The sequence below is a fragment of the Palaemon carinicauda genome, chromosome 13, assembly GCF_036898095.1.
Source record: "Palaemon carinicauda isolate YSFRI2023 chromosome 13, ASM3689809v2, whole genome shotgun sequence".
Lineage (NCBI taxonomy): Eukaryota > Metazoa > Arthropoda > Malacostraca > Decapoda > Palaemonidae > Palaemon > Palaemon carinicauda.
In genome coordinates, this window is record NC_090737.1 from 17,812,531 (window position 1) to 17,836,530 (window position 24,000).

A 24,000-nucleotide genomic window follows, 5' to 3' on the forward strand; every position below is an offset into this window, starting at 1 on the left:
TAGTAACAACATTAAAATAAATCACTCAAATATAAAAAATGAAAACTTTAACAAAAAAAAAAGGAAGAGAAACAAAACAGTACAGCGTGCCCGAGTGTACCCTCAAGCACGAAAACTCTAACCCAAGACAGTGGAAGACCATGGTACAGAGGCTATGGCACTATCCGAGAATAGAGAACAATGGTTTTGTAAAAACACAATAGCTGGATATTATTGGTGATCGTAGTAATCAATTTTACTTTTATTTTTTTATGATTGTAAATTATTTTATTATTTTATTAAAGTGATTAGAGATACGTATCAAAGTAGTTCTTTGAAAATGCATATAATCATCATTCCAGATATTTATGGTTTAAATAACTATAGTCATCAGCCCAGATATTCCTGGTCTCAATAACTATATTCATCATTCCAGATATTTATCGTCTTAATAACAATAACCATCATTCCAGATACTTATAATTCAACAATTGTAATCATCATTCCAGGTACTCATCGCTCAATAACTAGAATCATCATTCCAGATATTTATCGGCTCAATCAATATAATCTATCGTTCCAGATACTTATCGTCTCAATAACTATAATTATCATTCCAGATATTTATCGTCTTAATAACAATAACCATCATTCCAGATACTTATTACTCAATAATAATAATCATCATTCCAGATACTCATCGCTCTATAACTACAATCATCATTCCAGATATTTATCGCTCAATAACCGTAATCATCATTCCAGATATTTATCGTCTCATTAGCTATAATCATCTTTCCAGATACTTATCGTCTCAGTAACTATAATCATTATTCCAGATATTTATAGTCTTTATAACAATAACCATCATTCCAGATACTTATTATTCAATGATTATAATCATCATTCCAGATACTTATCGCTCAATAACTAGAATCATTATTCTAGATATCTATCGGCTCAATTAATATAATTCATCATTCCAGATACTTATCGTCTCAATAACTACAATCATCATTCCTGATATCTATTATCTCAATAACTATGATCATTCTAGATATCTATTGTCTCAATAACTATAATCTATCATCCCAGATATTTATTATCTCAATGACTACAATCATCGTTCCAGATACTTATCGTCTCAATAACTACAATCATCATTCAAGATATTTATCGTCTCAATAACTATAACCATAATTCCAATTACTTATTACTCAAAATTATAATCATCATGGTTCTAGGACATTTGCGTACCGGACGTTTGCGTCCCGGACAATTGCGTCCCCGGACAATTGCGTCCCGGATATTTGCGTACCTGTATGTGTGTTTTACTGATTCTATAAAGCTTTTCATCTTTACCTTTACTCTAGACTTTTACACAGTAATTTTATTTATACCTTTATCCACCCTGAATATGCATATGTTTTAATAGCATCAAATAATTTAGATTCTTAATTCATACTTTGGCAATAATAATACCTATAGCCATACTGGACACGAAAGAACATATATATAGACATCAATATTTCATTTGCACGTTTTATTATCTTATAAAAACTTTATAAAATGGAAAATTTTTATATATATGTATACACTATAAATTTTCTATATATAAGTCTAAAAAGTTTAGGTTATATTTTTTCAATAATGACTTACGATGGCTACTTTTAAGCTCATACCTAAAAGGTATGCATGTTATGAGCAACGTCTCGTAAGAAAGATAGTCTACTTTCCTTTTTCTCCGCCACAGCTTCTTCTTTCATTAGGGCGTCAATTAGTTTCCAAATGGAGGGGTGATGACATGTTATAGAATTCTAAATTGTGGTTTGCCACCCTTCTAAAGTATTATTGGACCTCGGCAAGTCATCAGCTGTTCGGTCATGAACATTCCACGATGAAATTGAGAAAGTTGGTTGAATCCTATGCCCACTCCAACAACTGAGGTTGAACTGCCATGAATAAAAAGTCTCTTCTGCTTCTAGAGAAAACAGAAATTGCTTTCTAAAGGTCTACGTAAATACAAAAGTAAAATCATAGATAACTACAGTAATTCTAAGTTCTGTACCTCAGTGGTTTTATGCCATATATCTTATTTACAGCAATTAGTAATTCTGTAATCGAGCGATAACTTGCATACATACATACATACTTACATACATATATCTATGCATACAGACATAAAAAGAGACAGAGTTACTTCCGTATCTCTTAACAAATATTACCTGGTCACTAAAAACAAGTACAGGTACGCAAATTTCCGGGACGAAAAAGTCCTGGACGCAAATGTCCAGCACGCAATTGTCCTACCACCAATCATCATTCCAGATACTTATCGCTCAATAACTATCATCATCATTCCAGACACATCCCCCTTCTGGGTGGCGGACCTTCAGAAGATCAACGAGTCCTACTTCCTATGGGGAGACGGGACGACCTACCAGGAGTCAGGATTAGGACCCAGTCAGATCGTCAGCGACGACGGCGCCAGCGGAAATGTGTTTGTCAGCTTGAACTCCAAGTTAGATGATAAAGATACTTCTGCTGAGGACCCTTTCAGGGTGGTATGTCAGGCCAATCCTCTAGGAGTAGAGTGGTAGAGGATACACTCGGGCACGCTATTTCTGTTTACTTATTATCCTCAGTGGGCTATTTTCCCTGTTGGAGCCCCTGAGCTTGTAATATCCTGCTTTTCAAATTTGGTTTGTAGCTTTATAAGTAATAATAATAATAATAATAATAATATTAATAATAATAATAATAACAAGGATCTTGGAGAGAAACTGAGGGGATAAGTATAGATTTTTCTCATATGATCGAGAATTTTATACAATTTTCCAAGCAATTACCAATATCCTCTTAACCCTCGTCTATCTCTCTGTAATGCAATTTACTCCCTAACAGTCAATGCACGATTGGTTGATTTACCTAAGGGGTTTTACGAGGGCTCGGCACAAAACTATTTATTTCCCTAGAGGTGGTTCTACGACCCGTTAAAAGACCTGAAAATGTGCGTTATGGTAAACACAAAAACATAGTTTTAACCTAATTTGTTTAATTCAGGAATTGTCAAGTATTTAAAAATCACTTTAGTCAAAGCCATTAACTGCTGTGATGTAGTAGAAAAAAAAATAAATAAAAATAAAATAAGTTTATTTGTCTCTTCATCTGTGCACTCCCACCAAAAGTCTATTTGGACTTGCTTGTTACTTTTTAGAAATGATCTTTATCGTACTTGGAGGGCTTCGCAGTTTATTTCCTTCCTAGCTGGGAATAACCAACCATAAGACGAATCATTCCATAAATGGCTTCATTAGCTTGCCCCACTGACTCTTCTTCACTCTTTTTTACAGTTATCATTCTTATCTCTGTTTCCAGTGACCTTATATGGCAATCTTCTCGCCCCATGAGATGACCTCACATCATACCTCAGTCACTTATTCTCACAGTTTTCCCTCTACAGTTAATGCTTGAAATCACTTTCCATTTATTTATTATTTTTTTTTGTGATGCTGAGTCTATGGCCTTAGATATTGGCAAACTATATGCAGACCTCAAGACCTGTTAAGATAGTCAAAGGTGTGCTAATTAGTTCCCTAATACAAGTATTCTAGTATAAAATAAGAATTCTAAACTATTCTCAAATCCAAAAAGTTTGAAAGTTTCATTGTATCAGTGTGGCAATCGACTAATCAAAATTGTCCAATATTTATCTATAATATAAAAACGTATTCTTTGAACTTTAAAAACTCAGATATTAACGAAGGACTAGATTCTAAACTTCGAAGTAAAGTTTAAGAGAACAAATAAAAAAATGAAACATAACTTTAAAGATACTTTCAGTTATGATGTCATGTTGCATAGTGCATCAGATATGAAAACCACCAACGATCAATAGCATTGCAATGTCATAGTCATGAATAATAATCCGTCAAGCACATGTAAAAGCTAACCTATGTATCATGGTATATCTGAATACGATGCGTATATCTTAGATTGGATATATTTTGGTCAGTTCAGAGCATTATTTTATTTGATAGGTTCCATTTTTAAGTCTTTTATAAGTTAAGATCAAGCACTTTTATGTATTATCAAACTTTGTTTGATAGGTCCCATTGTTTAAGTCCTTTACAAGTTAAGATCAAACAGCTTTATGTATTATCAAACTTTGTTTGATAGGTTCATTGTTTAAGTCCTTTACAAGTTAAGATCAAACAGCTTTATGTATTAGCAAACTTTATTTGATAGGTCCCATTGTTTAAGTCCTTTGTAAATTAAGACTAAACACCTTTATGTATATTCAAACTTTGTTTGATAGGTCCTATTGTTTAAGTCCTTTATAAATTAAGTTGAAGCACCTTTATGTATTATCAAACTTTATTTTTGATAGGTCCTATTGTTTAAGTCCTTTATAAATTAAGATTAAGCGCCTTTATGTATTATCAAATTTTGCTTGATAGGTCCATTATTCAAGTTCTTTATAAGTTAATATCAAGCACCTTTATGTATTATCAAACTTTGTTTGATAGGTCCATTGTTTAATTCCTTTATAAATTAAGAAAAAGCACCTTTATGTATTATCAAACTTTATTTTTGATAGGTCCTATTGTTTAATTCCTTTATAAATTAAGAAAAAGCACCTTTATGTATTATCAAATTTTATTTTTGATAGGTCCTATTGTTTAAGTCCTTTATAAATCAAGATGAAGCACCTTTATGTATTATCAAACTTTATTTTTGATAGGTCCTATTGTTCAAGTCCTTTATAAATCAAGATGAAGCACCTTTATGTATTATCAAACTTTATTTTTGATAGGTCCTATTGTTTAAGTCCTTTACAAATTAAGATGAAGCACCTTTATGTATGAGCAAACCAGCGTTTTACTGCAGCATTTTTTGTTGTTGATACTATAAATAGAATACAATTGGTGATATGTATCATTATTCCTTATAAACTTTATCATCTGAATATTGTTTATACAGTAATTGGTTCATATCTCATGTCATACAAATGCATTTTGTTAAGCAGGTTGACATGAGCATTATTTCATAGAACTTTATATATATATATATATATATATATATATATATATATATATATATATATATATATATACACACACATATATATATATACATATATATATACATATATATATATATATATATATATATATATATATATATATGTGTGTGTGTGTGTGTGTGTGTGTGTGTATGTCTGTGTGTGAATGATCTATTCTAACGTTGCTACTAATCTTGATATAATTAACTATTGCTTTTTATTGAGGAAACCAGGCTAGTTTTTTTTTTATAATTCTATAGTTTTTTTTTATAATTTCAACTTATTTCCCATGTGGCGCATTGTTTTAAATTACAAAAAGGTGATAGAGGAAAACAAAAGTTTTGCATAATTTGGCGGTATATGAAGAGTGCAGTCTTGTAAACAAATACCCTGTATATGCATATACATATTTGTATGAATATGTATATCTATCTATCTATCTATCTATTTTTCTATCTATCTATCTATCTGTCTATTGATCTACCTATCTATCTATATGTATATTCAATATACATAAATGTATACCACGCTATGAAAAAAATATGTTTGCGTGCAATGTGTGATGTGTGAATTACTCTGCTCCTCAAATGGTGGCCTCGTGCATTTGACATAGAATGAATATTTAATAAAATCTAATGTAAGTTTGCAAGTCTTTTTCCAGGATTCAATTTTAACGATGAAACTAAAGGTTAAGCGCTCGGTCAGGAAGAGGAAAAAGTAGAAGCACTTAGCACAATCAGAGCTGAGTTTGAAAGCAGAGGCTGAAATACATTCGATTGTTTAGAGTTATATGAGTGTTAAGTTAATTCCTGCTGACTTCAGTCTGTCTGTGATTCGAGGGATTAAACATCTCTTTGTTTGGTTTGTGCATCAAAAAAGCTTTTTCCTGCATCCGTTATCTTCGTTTCCTGATAGGTAAGGTCGTCATTATTGGATTTATGTTTGATAATGATGGAAAATTATTTCTTGGTCTATATTTCGTCTTGGTTCATTTGTTTCACCAACACTGACTGAAGTAATTTGCATATTTACGAAATTATTTACTAAAATTGGCTTCAATTGTATGTTTCAGCATTCATTGTTTCTTTTTTTTTTTAGTCAACCAAAGAGATTTAATGATAAAGCTTTTATTTTCTTAATGAATTTTTGAGTGATATGTATGACCCCATTAATACTTGCCATTTTCATAAACATGAAATTTTGAAGTAATTGTAACATATAAATTTAAATCTAAATTTGAATTAGCAATAAAAACTTCTTCCTTTCATTCTTTGGCCAGGGCTCTCATATGATGTTCAAGAGAATACCTCAGAAATTACCTCAAATTTAGAAGAATTATCTTAAATACCAGACTCTCATATGATGTTCAAGGGATTACCTAAAAATTACCTCAAATTTAGAAAAATTACCTAAAATACTAGTGCTTTCATATGATGTACAAGGGATTACCTCAGAAATTACCTCAAATTTAGAAAAGCTACCTTATATAGCAGTGCTCTTATATGATGTTCAAGGGACTACCTCAGAATTTACCTCAAATTTAGAAAAGTTACCTTGAAGACCACTGGCATTTTTCTTTAAAAAGTGTCCTCGGGATGCAAAAGAATTTCACTAACTAATATACTATATATGTGAAGATCTTTTCTTAATTGTATATGAACGCAGCTTACCCTGCTTTGTAAGTGAGTTACTCTTTCAACAACTAAATTGTACCTTTGTATTGCCCCAGTTAATTGTTGGTCCTAACAACAAGAAAATGTTACTTTCAGTTAACTTTTGGCCCTAACAGTAAAAAATATTGCTTTCAGTTAAATGTTGCTCCTAACAGTAAGAAAATATTACAGTTAACTGTTGGTCCTAACAGTAAGAAAATATTACTTACAGTTACCTGTTGGTCCTAACAGTAAGAAAATATTACTTACAGTTAACTGTTGGTCCCAACAGTAAGAAAATATTACTTACAGTTAACAGTTGGTCCTAACAGTGAAGAAATATTGCTCACAGTTAACTGCTGATCCTAACAGTAAGAAAATACTGCTTACAGTTAACTGTTGGTCCTAACAGTAAGAAAATATTACTTACAGTTAACTGTTGGTTCTAACAGTAAGAAAATTTTGCTTACAGTCAACTGTTGGTCCTAGCAGTAAAAGAATATTGCTTACAGTTAACTGTTGGTCCTAACATTAAGAAAATTTTGCTTACAGTCAACTCTTGGTCCTAACAGTAAGAATATTTTGCTTACAGTTAACTGTTGGTCCTAACAGTAAGAATATTTTGCTTACAGTTAACTGTTGGTCCTAACAGTAAGGAAATATTGCTTACAGTCAACTGTTGGTCCTAACAGTAAGAAAATATTGCTTACAGTTAACTGTTGGTCCTAACAGTAAGAAAATATTGCTTACAGTTAACTGTTGGTCCTAGCAGTAAGAAAATATTGCTTACAGTTAACTGTTGGTCCTAACAGTAAGAAAATTTTGCTTACAGTCAACTGTTGGTCCTAGCAGTAAGAAAATATTACTTACAGTTAACTGTTGGTCCCAACAGTAAGAAAATATTACTTACAGTTAACAGTTGGTCCTAACAGTGAAGAAATATTGCTCAAAGTTAACTGCTGATCCTAACAGTAAGAAAATATTGCTTACAGTTAACTGTTGGTCCTAACAGTAAGAAAATATTACTTACAGTTAACTGTTGGTCCTAACAGTAAGAAAATTTTGCTTACAGTCAACTGTTGGTCCTAGCAGTAAAAAAATATTGCTTACAGTTAACTGTTGGTCCTAACAGTAAGAAAATTTTGATTACAGTCAACTCTTGGTCCTAACAGTAAGAATATTTTGCTTACAGTTAACTGTTGGTCCTAACAGTAAGAATATTTTGCTTACAGTTAACTGTTGGTCCTAACAGTAAGGAAATATTACTTACAGTCAACTGTTGGTCCTAACAGTAAGAAAATATTGCTTACAGTTAACTGTTGGTCCTAACAGTAAGAAAATATTGCTTACAGTTAACTGTTGGTCCTAGCAGTAAGAAAATATTGCTTACAGTTAACTGTTGGTCCTAACAGTAAGAAAATTTTGCTTACAGTCAACTGTTGGTCCTAGCAGTAAGAAAATATTACTTACAGTTAACTGTTGGTCCTAACAGTAAGAAAATTTTGCTTACAGTCAACTGTTGGTCCTAACAGTAAGAATATTTTGCTTACAGTTAACTGTTAGTCCTAACAGTAAGAATATTTTGCTTACAGTTAACTGTTGGTCCTATCAGTAAGAAAATTTTGCTTACAGTCAACTGTTGGTCCTAACAGTAAGAATATTTTGCTTACAGTTAACTGTTGGTCCTAACAGTAAGAATATTTTGCTTACAGTCAACTGTTGGTCCTAACAGTAAGAATATTTTGCTTACAGTTAACTGTTGGTCCTAACAGTAAGGAAATATTGCTTACAGTTAACTGTTAATCCTAACACTAAGGAAATATTGCTTACAGTTAACTGTTGATCCTAACACTAAGGAAATATTGCTTACAGTTAACTTCTGGTCTTAACAGTAAGAAAATTTTGCTTACAGTTACCTGTTGGTCCGAACAGTAAGTAAATATTGCTTACAGTTAACTTTTGGCCCCACCAATAGGAATATATTGCTTTCAGTCAGCTGTTGCTCCTAACTGTTAGAAAATATTGCTTTCTGTTACCTGTTAGCCCTAACAGTAAGAAAATATTGCTTACAGTCAACGGTTGGTCCTAACACTAAGAAAATATTGCTTTCAGTAAACTGATGGTCCTAACAGTGAGAAAATATTGCTTACAGTTAACTTTTGGCCCTAACAATAGGAATATATTGTTTTCAGTTAGCTGTTGCTCCTAACAGTAAGAAAATATTGCTTTCTGTTAACTGTTGGCCCTAACAGTAAGAAAATATTGCTTATAGTTAACTGTTAGCCCTAGCAGTAAATAAATATTGCTTATAGTTAACAGTTGGTCCCAACAATAACAAAATATTACAGTTAACTGTTGGTCCTAACAGTAAGAAAATACTGCTTACAGTTAACTGTTGGCCCAAACAGTGACGAAATATTGCTCACAGTTAAGTGTTGGCCCTAAGAGTAAGAAAATATTGCTTACAGTTAACTTTATTATTATTATCATTATTATTATTATTATTCAAAACATATGAATATATATAAGGTATAAGCCTCGAAAACTATTCATTTGCAAACACTGCAATTATTATTACCTTTGTAGAACAAGTCAGCTTTATCAACTATAGTAAAATATCCGCTACCAACTGAACATATGAATTTTTAAAGAATTTATAACTCCAAAATGCTTTCTATCTGCCAATCTATATTTCTATCTATCTACCATCTATCATGAAATATAGAAGGAGCGAATTGATATATACTGTGCTTAATAAAAAAAAATAATAGTTTTACTCTGTCACCAACCCTGTCTTTCATGTAGGTTTCAAGATGGCGTTGTTTCAACCAAATTCAATTCATGACTAAAAGGATGAAAGCTAATGGATAAAAAATGGCGTCCTGACTCATGTCGTAGTTTCACTTTTGATTTCTTGATACGCTAATGGACCGCGTGTGAACATTTTAGTCAGGATATTTTATCCATACGTCAATATCCTTTTAAAAGGTAGTTTAGAGCAACAGAAGTCATATAATTTCTTGGGAGGAAGGCGAAGTTTTCTGGAAAAAAAAAAAATAGAAACATTCTCTAAAATTACTAAAATATAAAATTCTGTTCCGAAGTCTTAAACATCATCGAAATATCCTAAAATTTCTAAACTACAAAGATATCGCCTGAATCCTCCTCCGAAACTTTAGCCAAATTTTCTAAAATTTGTAAAATACAAAAATCTTTTCGGAAACAATCTCCTAAACTTCAGCTAAATTTTCTAAGCTTTTCTAAATTACAAAAATCTCTTCGGAAACACTATCGTAAATTCCTACCAGGATATATGTATATGAAATATTTATTTGGAATAAAAGGCTCTCGTGTTTACATATCTTTCTGATACGCATATTCATATAGAAATATTTCTTTACATAAATCTGCAATGGATTAATTTTATAACGTTAGTCCAACAAATTGCGCCATCATTATCTCTAACGTACACTTATTTTGTGAATTTTAGTTTTTATGCTGTGCAATTCTCTATTGATTTCCAAGTCTGAGAAATGATAGATGGTTTTAAAGGTTTAAAGGCCGCTCATGAATAGCAGGGGCAAGGGACAGTGACATTGCCCTATCAAGCAGGACAATGTCCTAGAGACTGACCATATATACATATGATCAGCGCCCAAGTTAGGACAAAGGAGGACCAGGTAATGGCTGCTGATGACGCAGCAGATAGACCTATAGGCTCCCCCAAACCCCCCATCATTAGCTCACAAGGATGGTGAGGTTGCAGCGACCAAAAGAATTAACGAGTTTGAGCGGGACTCAAACCCAGTCTGGCGTTCACCAGCAAAGGACGTTACCGCATCGGCCACCACAACCCTCAAAGAATATATTCTCCATTTCAAACGAAAAAGAGTTTCAAATTTGGCCTCTGGGCTTATTAGTGGTCTAAGAATCAGTCCATTTTTATCTTAATATTAATATTAATGTGGGTCTGGAAAAGGAATTGTGTTATCTAATATTGTGGGGGAGTATATGAATGGGGAAATAGATGGATTTTGATTGATGATGACATTCAAACTCCGTAGCTATTTTCCCAGTTGGAGCCCTTGGGCTTATAGCAGCCTGCTTTTCCAACTAGCGTTGTAGCTTAGCAGATAATAATAATAATAATAATAATAATAATAATAATAATAATAATAATAATAAGATCAACCCTTAAAAATTCAAATTACGAAAGTTAAGACCTGTTGTACCATATGCATCCATAATTTGATCTTCACATTATTTGCCAAGCCGATGGCTTGTTAGCTTAATGTCATAGCTGATGGTTTCCACTGCTCAGGATTGATAGACTCCACTGAAACTAGGATATACCATCTTTTGGGGGGCTTAGGATAGGTCAATGGGGGTTGTTTCAGACTCGCACAGTATTTGTTGATAATATCTAAAACAGTTTGATTCCAGACTTTCGATCAGAAGTCCACTAACTGTATTTGGGTACCTGCGTCTATTGAGGTCAGTATAAAGGAAGTGGGGCTAGAAACGTTACCCATGAAGACTTGCAGAGGAACCAGAAAATTTTGCTTTTCTGGTGCCACCCCTCCAATATGGAAAATGGCGCGTATAGAGATATAGATATCTATACTATATTGGCAGCATATATAGTTATATACAAAAAAAAAAAAAACATAAACCGGGATTCTGCTTCAGCTATTACAGGCATTTATGCGTAATCTCTCAAATATGATTATAAACTATTAATAAAGATTCAGTGGTTAGCAATTTGTTTCGAAAAAAAATAATTGTCATATATTGCCTGCTACATAAACAATTTTTTTCCGCTCATTATATCTTTCTGACAATAAAAGGGATCTTCTGCAAAGGACAGGGCTGTTACGATCTTAAAATCTTTATAGGTTCTTTTAATAGGTAAAATAGATATTTACAACAACAGCCCTTAAAACATGGGAAATGAATATAAAAAGAAACTCACGAAAAAAAACACAGCACGTTTACTCACAAACTCATAAAGAAATTAATGTTACTTCTTCGGTTACTTTAACTGACAAATCAAACACCAACAGAAAAGGGGAACAGTCAGTAAGGTAGAAATACTTAAGGAATAGTTTTCTGCAGCTGCTGAGACGATACTGGTACGGAGACTTCAGGCTTGAGAACGTTGCAGAAGGGCGGCTGAGGTTCGGATTAAACTGGCACGATGACCGGATTCGAAGACGTCATAAAAAAAGGGGGTGAGGGGGGCATCAAAAAGGGGCATCAGAGGTCTTCTCCCAAGAGTTTGATGATAGTGTTGAACTAAGGCAGGCTGTAGGCAGTGTTAGCTACTTCTCGTCACAAGCAGGGAGGGCTGGCTGCTTCAATTTGTCTCTTCTTCTCGGCCATAACAGGATCTTTTGGAGATAGGCTTTTGTTGTCTAAAGGGAACATTAGAATCTGGCTCTATCAGACTTCTGGTTTTCTCTGTTTCTTATCTCACCAGGACTTGGATCTTATCTGCTTCGGACATAGTTCCTCTCTTGCCTTATGTCCTGTCCTATCTCTCTCGGACAATCTCTTCTTGAAGTTTACATACCCATGTATGGGCGGAGTTAAATACAGTGGGCAGTGGTCATCTCCATAGAAGGCGTTCTTTTTAACAATTCTGTCTCTATTGGCTTCCTCAAAAACGTCCACTTCGATCACGCCATGGAAGCTTCAAGAGGAAATTTCTGATGCAATCTGGACCACGGGTTAAGTCGTAAGAAAAGGGCAGCAGGTGTCCTTCCATGATGACATATATCCTAAACAAGGATTTCCCTCAGGCTGGGTTTCTTAAAATATGCTGATTCCACCAATTAAGACGATGACATCTTGGTCAAAACGGGACAGTTCCCTTATCACGGGTCCGTAGTCGAATCTCGTCTCGCCTCGCTCTCACTCTTTGGGAATAGATATTTTTGTCTTTTATATCTTTTTAAAAATATTGTGTGTACCCTTGACAAGGGCATACTAGAAGAATTCATAAAATTCGATTTAACTCTCCATGTTACTATCAATTACTATAAAAGTCTTTTCTTTTTCCAATGATTTCAGGTTTGAATTGCAATAAGTTCCTCACTGCGTAGCTTGCAATGAAGAAGCCTCCCGAGAACCGTTTGCTGCTACGAACATTGGTGATATTGGTCATAAATGGAGTCCTTACGTATGGAGCGCCTCCTGTGGACAGTAAACAAAGCGTCACTTACATCGAGAGCTTTCGAAGACAGTATTTCATTGCTCCTAAACTGACCTTTGACCCGTCGAATGCAACGCATGTTTTGCCAGGTCTCAGCCGTTGTGAGTACTGTAATGTTTAATGGATATTCTTAATAAAAGTTCAACATTATTTATGTCTTCAGAAAACTTCTATCACTATAAATGTTTAGGCTTTAAGTATTGTCAACGGCAACTTATGATTTATCAGGTCTCAGCCGTTGTGAGTACTGTAATCTGGTTAAATAAACATTAAAAAAAAAAAAAAAAATCCACAATCTTAACCGGAAATTCCACATAAAAATATACTGTTTTTCAGCCGTGTTTCAGTAAAATACATATGACCGTAATTTTGCCTTACTTTGTTATTATCTTATACGGTTTTTTTTTTTTTTTTTTTTTTTTTTTTTCATGACCGTCATATCACTCCTTTTCTAAAATGGTAAATGCCACTGCACTATCTTCGACAATATTGGATAGCATTATTTGTTTGATTTTTTTATCAATATGAAAATCAAACTGAATTTTCTTTGCTACGAGTATTTATTGGGTAATCACTTGATATTTCAGTTACCTTTTATTATCTAATCAAACCCCATCTAACCAGATTTATATATTCATAAACACACACACACACACTCACACACACACACACACACACACATATATATATATATATATACATATATATATATATATATATATATATATATATATATATATATATATATATATATGAATGTGTGTGCATATATACATACACAGTATGTATATATATATATATATATATATATATATATATATATATATATATATATATATATATATATATAGTATATATAGTATATATATAGTTATATAGATATATATGTATATATATACACATATACAAACACATACACATACATATACACTCATATATATATATATATATATATATATATATATATATATATATATATATATATATATATACTGTGTATATATATATATATATATATATATATATATATATATATATATATATATAGTAACTTTACTTTCAAAACTGTAAAATATTAATATAGTAAACACTGAAATATACATTTGGAGTAAACAAGAATTCAACACTATCACTGTTGCCCAACATCTTTAAACTTTTGTTTATTAAGAGTTCTCTTCCTTTAGAGTATACTTAGTCACACTATTATATCCATTTCCTTTCCTTAGTGGGATATTTTCATTGTTGGAGCCCTTGGGCTTATAGCATCCAGCTTTTCCGAGTACGGTTGTAGCTTAGCTGGTGATAGTAATAATTTTTCCTTTCCTCACTGGGCAATTTTCCCTGTTGAACCCCTTGGAATTATAGCATCCCACTTTTCTAACTACGGTTGTGGCTTAGCTAATAATAATAATAATAATAATAATAATAATATTTTGATTTTACTTGAAATATTTATAAAAGCTTTTGCAAAATCCGAAGAATCATCCAATCAGCCAAGATACTTGTTTAGAACAAACATTTCTCAATAGGCGACTGCCAGACTTCCTGCTTCGCACGCAGTCCTAAAGACTGTCAAGCCTGGTCCTTCGTCAGAACCTCAAGACAAGGACCGCAGGATGTTGGAGAATGTCGACTCATAGACTCCGGCCCAGAAACTACAGATCTCCTCCCGGATGAGAACGCCCTTTACTACTTCAGGAAATGTGAGTAATATTTTGCAAAGATTAACGTCAGTCTTTGATCACTATTTTCTCGATATATATATATATATATATATATATATATATATATATATATATATATATATATATATATATATATATATACATATTGTAATGTTGGATTAATATTGTTTAACTATGAGATCATGGTGAGGGGTAGATGGAGATGGTTTGGGCATGCCCTTCGCACTCTCCCATGAGAGACTAGTTCACCAAACGTTTAACTGGAATCCAGAAGGCACTAAAAGAGTTGTAAGACCCAGGCCTACATGGCTGAGGACAATGAGGACAGTGAAGTAGGAGGTGTTGACTGTAGAAGTATTGATTTAAAAGTTCAAAATGGAGCTGGCGGGCGATATCTAACCGAGGCCCTTTATGTCAATAGGCGTAGGAGGAGATGATGATCATGATCATGATGAACTATGATTTAGTTTTCCTTTTCCGTAATTTTTGTGCGTAAGCGGTTGAGTATAAATCTGTTATTTCAATTATTTGATCTGTTTTATGTGAAACATTCCTTGTAACAGAATCGCAAAGAAAGATTTGTGTTTTATTTGTCCTACGAAAATAACTTTTTCAGCTGATGAGAGTTTTATATTTATGAACTACTGAATCAGCCTTAATTCTGGCCATTATTCTAATCTTTCATGTCTTTTCAAATACACAATTTTTTGACTGATTTATTATAGTACGATCATTCTTTAGAATAGTGGATTATAAAGCCCTTCTAAGTCTTTATGCCTGTCAAGGCATAGATAACAATGAAAGAAATTCTTTAAAATGAAAAGCAGAGTTTAAACTTTTAAAGTAATTACCTTAGTTTAAGGTAATTTTCATGGTTTCAAGGTAATTCTAAGGTACTTTAGGTTTTCTCAGCTTGAAATTTAAGGAAATTGGAAAAGTTTTAAGGTAATCTAAGGTAAAAAGTAATAGCCACATGGCACATGCTCGAGTTTAAACCCTGTCAAAACGGATTTCTTCGTCATCTCGTAACTTAGATTCGTTTTCTTACTTATACCAACATTACCTCAAGGTATGATTTTATTTATTTGTTTACTTACTCTAAAACAAATACACTGTTCTCTAGTCTTGGGTAGTGCCATAGACTCTTCCACTGTCTTGAGGTGGAGTTCTTTTGTTTGAGGTTACACTCGGGGCCACTATCTCATTTCTCTTCCTCTTGTTCTTGTTTCACGTTTTTTTTTATAGTTTCTAAGAATAATTTGTTTTAATGTTACTGTTCTTAAAATGTTTTGATTCAATTGTTCATTACTTCACTTTTAGTTTCTTTATTTCCTTTTCTCACTGGGCTATTTTCCCTGTTGGAGCCCCTGGGCTTATAGCATCTTTCTTTTCCAACTAGGGTTATAACTTAGCTAGTAATAAGTATATGTATTAAACAGGATATTGTGTCAACCTCTTCTTTAAGTATTGTCTTCCAAAGATGGCAGTAATTTTGTTTATTACTTCAATTCGTTCCATAATATTCTAAAGGGGATTTCCTGTTTAGTAGGGGAATATTCAAGAGTAATAAATATACATACGTATATATATATATATATATATATATATATATATATATATATATATATATATATATATATACTCTCTCTCTCTCTCTCTCTCTCTCTCTCTCTCTCTCTCTCTCTCTCTCTCTCTCTCTCTCTCTCTCTCTATATATATATATATATATATATATATATATATATATATATAATGTCACTTTGCGAGTGGGGATACCTTAACGTGGTGAAAGAGTTTGTGTATAGCTATGATCAGCTAAGCTGTACTAGTCAGGGCCACCCATATTAGGTTGGTTTGCTGTGAGCGATCAGATTAAAGTCTCCCACCCTTACCAATCCGCACTGGCCAACATGGTGATAAAACTGTTAAAAACCCAGACACAAGAACATGTCTGAGGCCTGTGTCCTATAGGGATTAGACACGGCTGTATTTGTTGTTCAGATTTTTGTGTATATATATATATATATATATATATATATATATATATATATATATATATATATATATATATATATATATATACATATATATATGTATGTATATATATATATATATATATATATATATATATATATATATATATATATATATCAAGGACTACTGTTATTCAGGACGTGCACACCCAGATTCCTGTCTCCACTAGCGGAGGCCATTGCTTTCTTTGTAGCCTAACAGTTTATATTGGGCAAATATATCTAAACTAGATACCTTACATTATATATAGGACAAGCACATCAACTATTGACTTATTCAATGCAGTATAAGTTAATATAAACTTTTATAGTGAAATAAGAAATTATCTTTAAGGCGCTGTAATGCTTTGAAATACAAATTTTAGTCGGAGTTAACATGTATTATTGTACGTAGTTAGTGGCCACTTAAAAAGAAACCCAGGTTGCTGTTGCTTTACACTTTACAAAATGCATTATAGTTAAACCTTTGTGATTACAAACAAACAAACATTCACATAAATAAACAGAAATAGAAGCAAACGCTTACCAGACTGCAGCACCAAAAAGTCTCTGAGCTATTCATAACTACACTTGGGCTATGATTCTAGAGCAAAGCAATAATCATTCATGGCAAACTGTTTCTGTGATAAAAGTTCTAACTGACGTGTCAAAAATACTAGCTTCTTCGCATTCTCGGTGTTCAAACAGGCTGACGTGTGGGTTTGAAGAAGAGTAACAACATTCTCAATTATTTTATCAAACAGGATGTCATAGTTAATTGTTAAGCGCACATCTTCGGCGAACTGACCATACAACCTCAAACCATTGTTGTGTCTTACCCAGTGGTACATTAATGCCCATCTTGAATGCACGGCAGATCAGTGGGCTACACAACGTGGGCGTGTTTTTGACAATCACAGACAGGCTGCACTTTCTGAAATTTTCGGTCATGAACACTCACTAACATTTCTTCCGATCTTGAAATAATTAAGTTCTTGTACTGCTTCTGTAGGTCACGTTCAGGTCTAAAAACATCAAATGAAATAATCATATCTTTCTGAAGAAAATGCCTCAGTTGCTTGTCTTTGGTCTTTGCTGGGCGAGGTACAGGTTTTGAAGATGGCAGACATGAAGCAGGCACATGGAAAACACTAGGAGGGATCGTAGGTCGCGAAGAACCACCAGGCAATTTGATAGAAGGAGGGTTAGCACCCCAGTGTTTGTCACAAATGAAAAATGTGTCAGAATCAACAACAAAGTTCTTACGTGGTGGTATCTCACTCATAACAGTCTTTTGGCAGGCGAAAGACTCGGCACCTGTTATCCTTGCTATAATTACTAGTTGCATTTCACAACACCACACTTATTCGTATTTTGAATACACAAAATCAGCAAGAAAGAACCTATGAAGAACCAAACAAACAAACAAAATCAGCAATAATATATGTTAAACACTATCCACTTTTGAATGCAGCCACCAGCGAAAGACAGAGCGACACAACCTTCCACCTCCAACGCTTGTGGCACACTGGATTGGCCTCCACTAGCGGAGACAGGAATCTGGGTGGGCACGTCCTGTGTAATAGTAGTCCTTGATATATATATATATATATATATATATATATATATATATATATATATATATATATATATATATATATATATATATATATACTGTATATATATACATATATATGTACATATATAAATATATATATATGTATATATATATATATATATATATATATATATATATATATATATATATATATATATATATATATATATATATACAAATTCCTAAATTGTATTGTCTTTGCTCTAATGAGTGTTTAAAGATATCATAAGGAAAGTTCAACAAGATCTTCACGCCAAATCCTCATAATTCTATCTAATCAAATTTTTTTTTATCTAAATAAATATTCAGTTATAAGGAAAATGACTGCTATTTTAGTATATATATATATATATATATATATATATATATATATATATATATATATATATATATATATATACATACATATATATATATATATACATATATATATATATATATATATATATATATATATATATATATATATATATATATATATATGTATATATATATATATATATATATATATATATATATATATATATATATATATATATATATATATATATATATATATATATATACCCACAAATTCCACGTAATAACTCATAAACAAATGAAAATTTAATATGATAAGAGCCTTTACTTCATCTATACTCAATTCTTTTTTTAATGAGGCGCATTTGCACCGACTCGCAGCGGTGCCCTTTTAGTTCAGAAAAGGTTTCCTGCTATCTGATCGGTTAGAATTATCATGTCCAACCAATCCGCGATCAGGAAACTTTTCCGAACTAAAACGGTACCCCTGCGAGTCGGTGTAAATCTGCCTCACTAAAAAGAATTGACTATAGTTTCTATCTTTCTTTTATGGAATATGTATTGCGATGTTTTGTCTCCTTTCGTGACCTGTTTCTCGTTTCCGTCCACAGCAAGTGTTCTCGGCACTTACTCTTGGCACGGCGACAGACTTTTATACGTCCTCCTTGATGACACTTACTACATAGATCCGGCCAAAGAGAGATGCAACAGGATTCCCGGACACAGACTCATCATCGTCAAATCCAGAGAGACCTACAACTTCTTTGCCAGTCTTTGGAAGTCTGGCGACAGTAAGTAAACTCGCTGTTGAAGACAAATTCGCTTTATATCCTGGAAAACATTCAAGTATGGGGAACTTTACCATTCTATGATATTTTTTTTCTATTTGCGATAAATGTTATTTGTTCTATTTGACATTATCACAGTAACATATCTCTAAAAACTGCTTTCCCTCTCTCTCTCTCTCTCTCTCTCTCTCTCTCTCTCTCTCTCTCTCTCTCTCTCTCTCTCTCTCTCTCTCTCTCCAACTTTACAAATCTTTGATAATCTTTTTTATTTGCAAAATTTGTTATTTCTTCTATTTAATATTATCACTTACAGTACCATATCCCTAAGAGCTGCTTTCACAACTCTCTCTCTCTCTCTCTCTCTCTCTCTCTCTCTCTCTCTCTCTCTCTCTCTCTCTCTCTCTCTCTCTCTCTCAAATCTATGATAATTTTTATTTGCGATATTTGTTATTTCCTCTATTTGACATTATCACAGTAACATATCTCTAAAAACTTCTTTCTCTCTCTCTCTCTCTCTCTCCAACTTTACAAATCTATGATCATTTTTTTATTTGCGATATATGTTATTTGTTTTATTTGACACTATCAAATACAGTAATATATCTCTAAATAATGTTTTCGCTTCTCTCTCTCTCTCTCTCTCTCTCTCTCTCTCTCTCTCTCTCTCTCTCTCTCTCTCTCTCTCTCTTTATATAATGGTATTGGATAAATCTTAAGATATCAAGCACTGTAGTATTTTTTTACTTGCATATATATATATATATATATATATATATATATATATATATATATATGTATATGTATACATATATATATATATATGTATATATTTTATATATATAATACATATGTTCATATTTGGATATATATATATATATATATATATATATATATATATATATATATATATATATATATATATATATATAAATATATAATCCCCAATCTATTTTTATTACAGAAGAGTTATCGTCAGAAGTAGTAGTAGTTATGTGTCTTGCCGCTGGAGTGACCGGAGATATGCAGCTTATATATGTAGTGTATATATATATATATATATATATATATATATATATATATATATATATATATATATATATATATGTGTGTGTGTGTGTGTGTGTGTGTGTGTGTTTGTGTGTATGTTACCAGACATTACCTGTTAATCATATAAGGAAGATGTTATTAGCTTTAGTATTTATTTTAGAATATTTCAAGCATTTAGATCAAATCATAAAGGCGAACGTCATATTCTATCTTACATAAACCATATTAGCGCTTGTAGTTTCTCTTTTGCTACAGTGTACAGCTGTCAGACATCTAAGGAGTGTACCGAGAAGGGTACCAAAATTAGTAAAGCCAACTGTACCTTGTTTTTCGTCTTGCAGAATCTTATTGGCTCACAGACCTTCGTAAAACCTCAAGTGGCCGTTTTGAATGGGGTGATGGTAGTGATTCCTCTGTGACTCAGGGACTAGTCTATGCCAATGACGGTGAATTAAGCGATATCTTCATTTCATATGCTCAGAGGATAGATGACGCCTCTGATGCGAGGAATGGTCCTTTTAAGATACTTTGTCAAGCGAATCCTCTTGGAATAGATTGGTGAGGGAGATGGAAAAGCTCAAACATGATGGCAAGAGCGATCCACGGATGATGGGATGAAAAGGAGAAGGAAGAAATAACTTAACATAAGGACTTTTGCAAGAAAAGCACAGCATGATTTACAAGATATGTTTGTTTAGCTCTCTGATCTATATCTAGACATTCCTCTTCAAGATTTTGAATTCTGAATGACGTAGATAAATTATCTTACTGAAAACTAAACTAATTTATCAAAATTTCCACTTTGTTCGATGGTATACACAAAAACATCCAGTTAAAATATATGTTTTTCTTAATCCTAGCAAGAGTTGTAATCACAATTATAACCATTCACTTGTGTTCTTACTTTAAGCATATCTATAAAAGGTTCAAATTAACACATGCCTCTCTGTTATGAATAATAAATTCAAGCAAGGTGCAACCTCAGTGACGAAATCTACAAATATTGTGGTGAAGAATAATATTACAGGTGTTTACTTATTGAATCACGACTGTACCTTTTGGCTTATTTGTGTTTTTCATCTCACACTGATGTAATTCTCATACTCCCAATGCTCATTCATTCGGATTAAAAGTAGGGTGAATTGTGTGTACTATAGTTTTTCGGCTTGCAGTGTGACCATACCTGTAGTACCAGCAGAGATTCCGGACAAAATAAGCCCCACCCCCTGATGACGTCATAGATACTCATGTTGTCTCCCGCGTTAACAGTGGTCACAACACATGCCCTTAAAGTGATTAAGCTGGAATCACAATAAGCTTTTTTGTAATTGCTGCTGACAATGGGAAACCGGGAGCTTGCTGCTCGGGATACTGGCTTCCCGACTGGATGGGAAGGAGCAAGCACAAATTGCGAGTATGACTTCTGATGTAAACAAACAAGACGGCTGTTGCTAATGGGATGTGCTCTTGCTTGGCAATCTTGGGTCCAACAAGCCTCAAAAAGATAATAAAAATCTGCTTTGTTCATTCTTTGGTAATGGTAGGGTTCGTCAATTCACGTAATACTCCGAGAATACATATTATTAAAGTCAGATAATTTCTGGCCTCCGTGGTGATGTCAGCTGATCGATTTTGTCTAAACTTTTCCTATTTGCTCCTTGAACCACAAGATCGTAGTGTGACGCTACACTTTTACTCGCCGGGCTCGACTGGAGGTTGGCGAAAACCTAGAGCAAGAAATGACTAGTATGATTCTAGCATTACAACTTAATATGGTTTAAGATTTGTAACGGGGTGTAATGTGACCGCTGCTAACTTGGGAGACAGCATGATTGGCTATGACGTCATCACGGGGCGGAGCTTATTTCGCCCGGAATCTTTGCAGTGTTAATAAAGAGCGTATAATATGATGCAACTATTGTTATAGAGGAGATTATATTGAAGCTACTGAAATATCTTTTAAAGCTGTTGATGCTTTAACATATAAGAATACATTAACCCTCAAAATCAATATAAGTGTAATTTTGGTATCAAACAAATAGGAGAATTTATATGTAACTTATATGTAATGCACGTTTACCATTGACTTGTAAAACACTTGGAATTTAGCTTGGGTGAACAACCCTTTTCCATGTTTTTATAGAAATATATCTTTTTCTTAGAAATGTATATTTTTCTTAGAAATGTATATTTTTCTTAGAAATGTATGCTCTTCTTAGAAAGGTATCTTTTTTCAGAGTATCTTTTTTTCTTAGAAATATACTTTTTCATAGAAATTTATCTTTTTCTTAGAAATGTATCTTCTTAGAAATGTATCTCCTTTTTATAAATGTATCTCTTTTCATAGAAAGGTATCTTTTTCATAGAAAGGTATCTTTTTCTTAGAAATTTATCTTCTTGGAAATGTATTTTTTTTCATAAAAAAGTATCTTCTTAGAAATGTATCTTTATCACAGAAAGGTATCTTCCTCTTGGGAATGTATCTTCTTCTTAAAAATGTATCTTATTCTTAGAAATGTATCTTCTTAGAAATGTATCTTTTTCATAGAGATGTATCTTTTTCTTAGAAATTTATCATATTCTTAGAAATGTACTTTTGCCTTAGAAATGTATCTTATATCATAAAAATGTATCCTTTTCCTAGAAATGTATTTTTTTTCTTAGAAATGTATCCTTTTCTTAGAAATGTATTTTTTTTCTTTCATACTGATATAATTCTCATACTCTCAATGCTTATTCACTCTGATTAAAACTAGGGTGAGCAGTATGCACAGTATATCTTAGTTTTGTAGTGTGACTAGTGTTATTAAGGAATGTATATCATCGTGTGGCTATAGTTATTAAAGAACTCATAGTACTGTTACTTAATATCCATAGAGAGCAAAAAAAAATAAAACAAAAATGAAAAAAAAAAAAACTGATTTCACATCTTTCATAGGGTTGTGGTGGCCGATGTAGTAACGTCCCTGACTGGTGAACGCCAGACTGGGGTTCGGGTTCCGCTGAAACTCGTTAGTTTCTTTGGTCGCTGCAACCTCACCATCCTTGTGACCGCTTTTAAAGGTTTTGGGGGGAGCTTATAGGTCTATCTCCTGATTCCTCAGCAGTCATTGCCTGGCCCTCTTTGGTCCTAACTTGGGTGGTCAGTCTCCAGGGCATTGTCTTGCTTACTAGGGTAATGTCGCTGTCCCTTGACTCTGCCATTCATGAGCGGACTTTAAATATTTAATGATGTTTCAGAGCTTGTTAATGAAGTTGTAATTTTACAAAACCTTGTAATGAATCAAGCTGATGCCATTGAAAATTATAAAATTGTAATTATGATATCAACTAATACCTAAAGTTCGTATATATGTATTACTAATATTTTATTGAAATTTAACTTTTTTTTATATCATTTGGAATTATAAGATTATTTCTCCTTATTCAAGAATGTATCTCACCCTTGAGAATTGTGTTATTTGAAATTTTGAAAGTAAATAGACATTGCTCACAATTTTTCAATTGATGAACCTAAAAAGAAAGAAGTAGGAGATAATTATTCATAGCAATCTTATGTATTGAAGGGTTTTCTATATATTTTCTGATTATTTCTATGACAATTTATAAAAATATTTCTTAACAACATGGCAAAAAAAAA

At 32.6% G+C, this 24,000-nt stretch overlaps 1 protein-coding gene across 1 annotated transcript in view; it reads left to right on the top strand.

Annotated features, from left to right (window-relative positions):
- Window positions 1-20,922, top strand: part of LOC137651451 (uncharacterized) — a 21,925-nt gene extending 1,003 nt beyond the window's left edge. The window contains exons 3-7 of the mRNA XM_068384678.1: window positions 2,344-2,543; window positions 12,801-13,011; window positions 14,440-14,613; window positions 19,137-19,316; window positions 20,702-20,922. Coding sequence (XP_068240779.1) covers window positions 2,344-2,543; window positions 12,801-13,011; window positions 14,440-14,613; window positions 19,137-19,316; window positions 20,702-20,922 — 986 coding nt within the window. The remainder of the gene's footprint in view (window positions 1-2,343; window positions 2,544-12,800; window positions 13,012-14,439; window positions 14,614-19,136; window positions 19,317-20,701) is intronic.
- The last annotated feature ends 3,078 nt before the right edge of the window (window positions 20,923-24,000 follow it).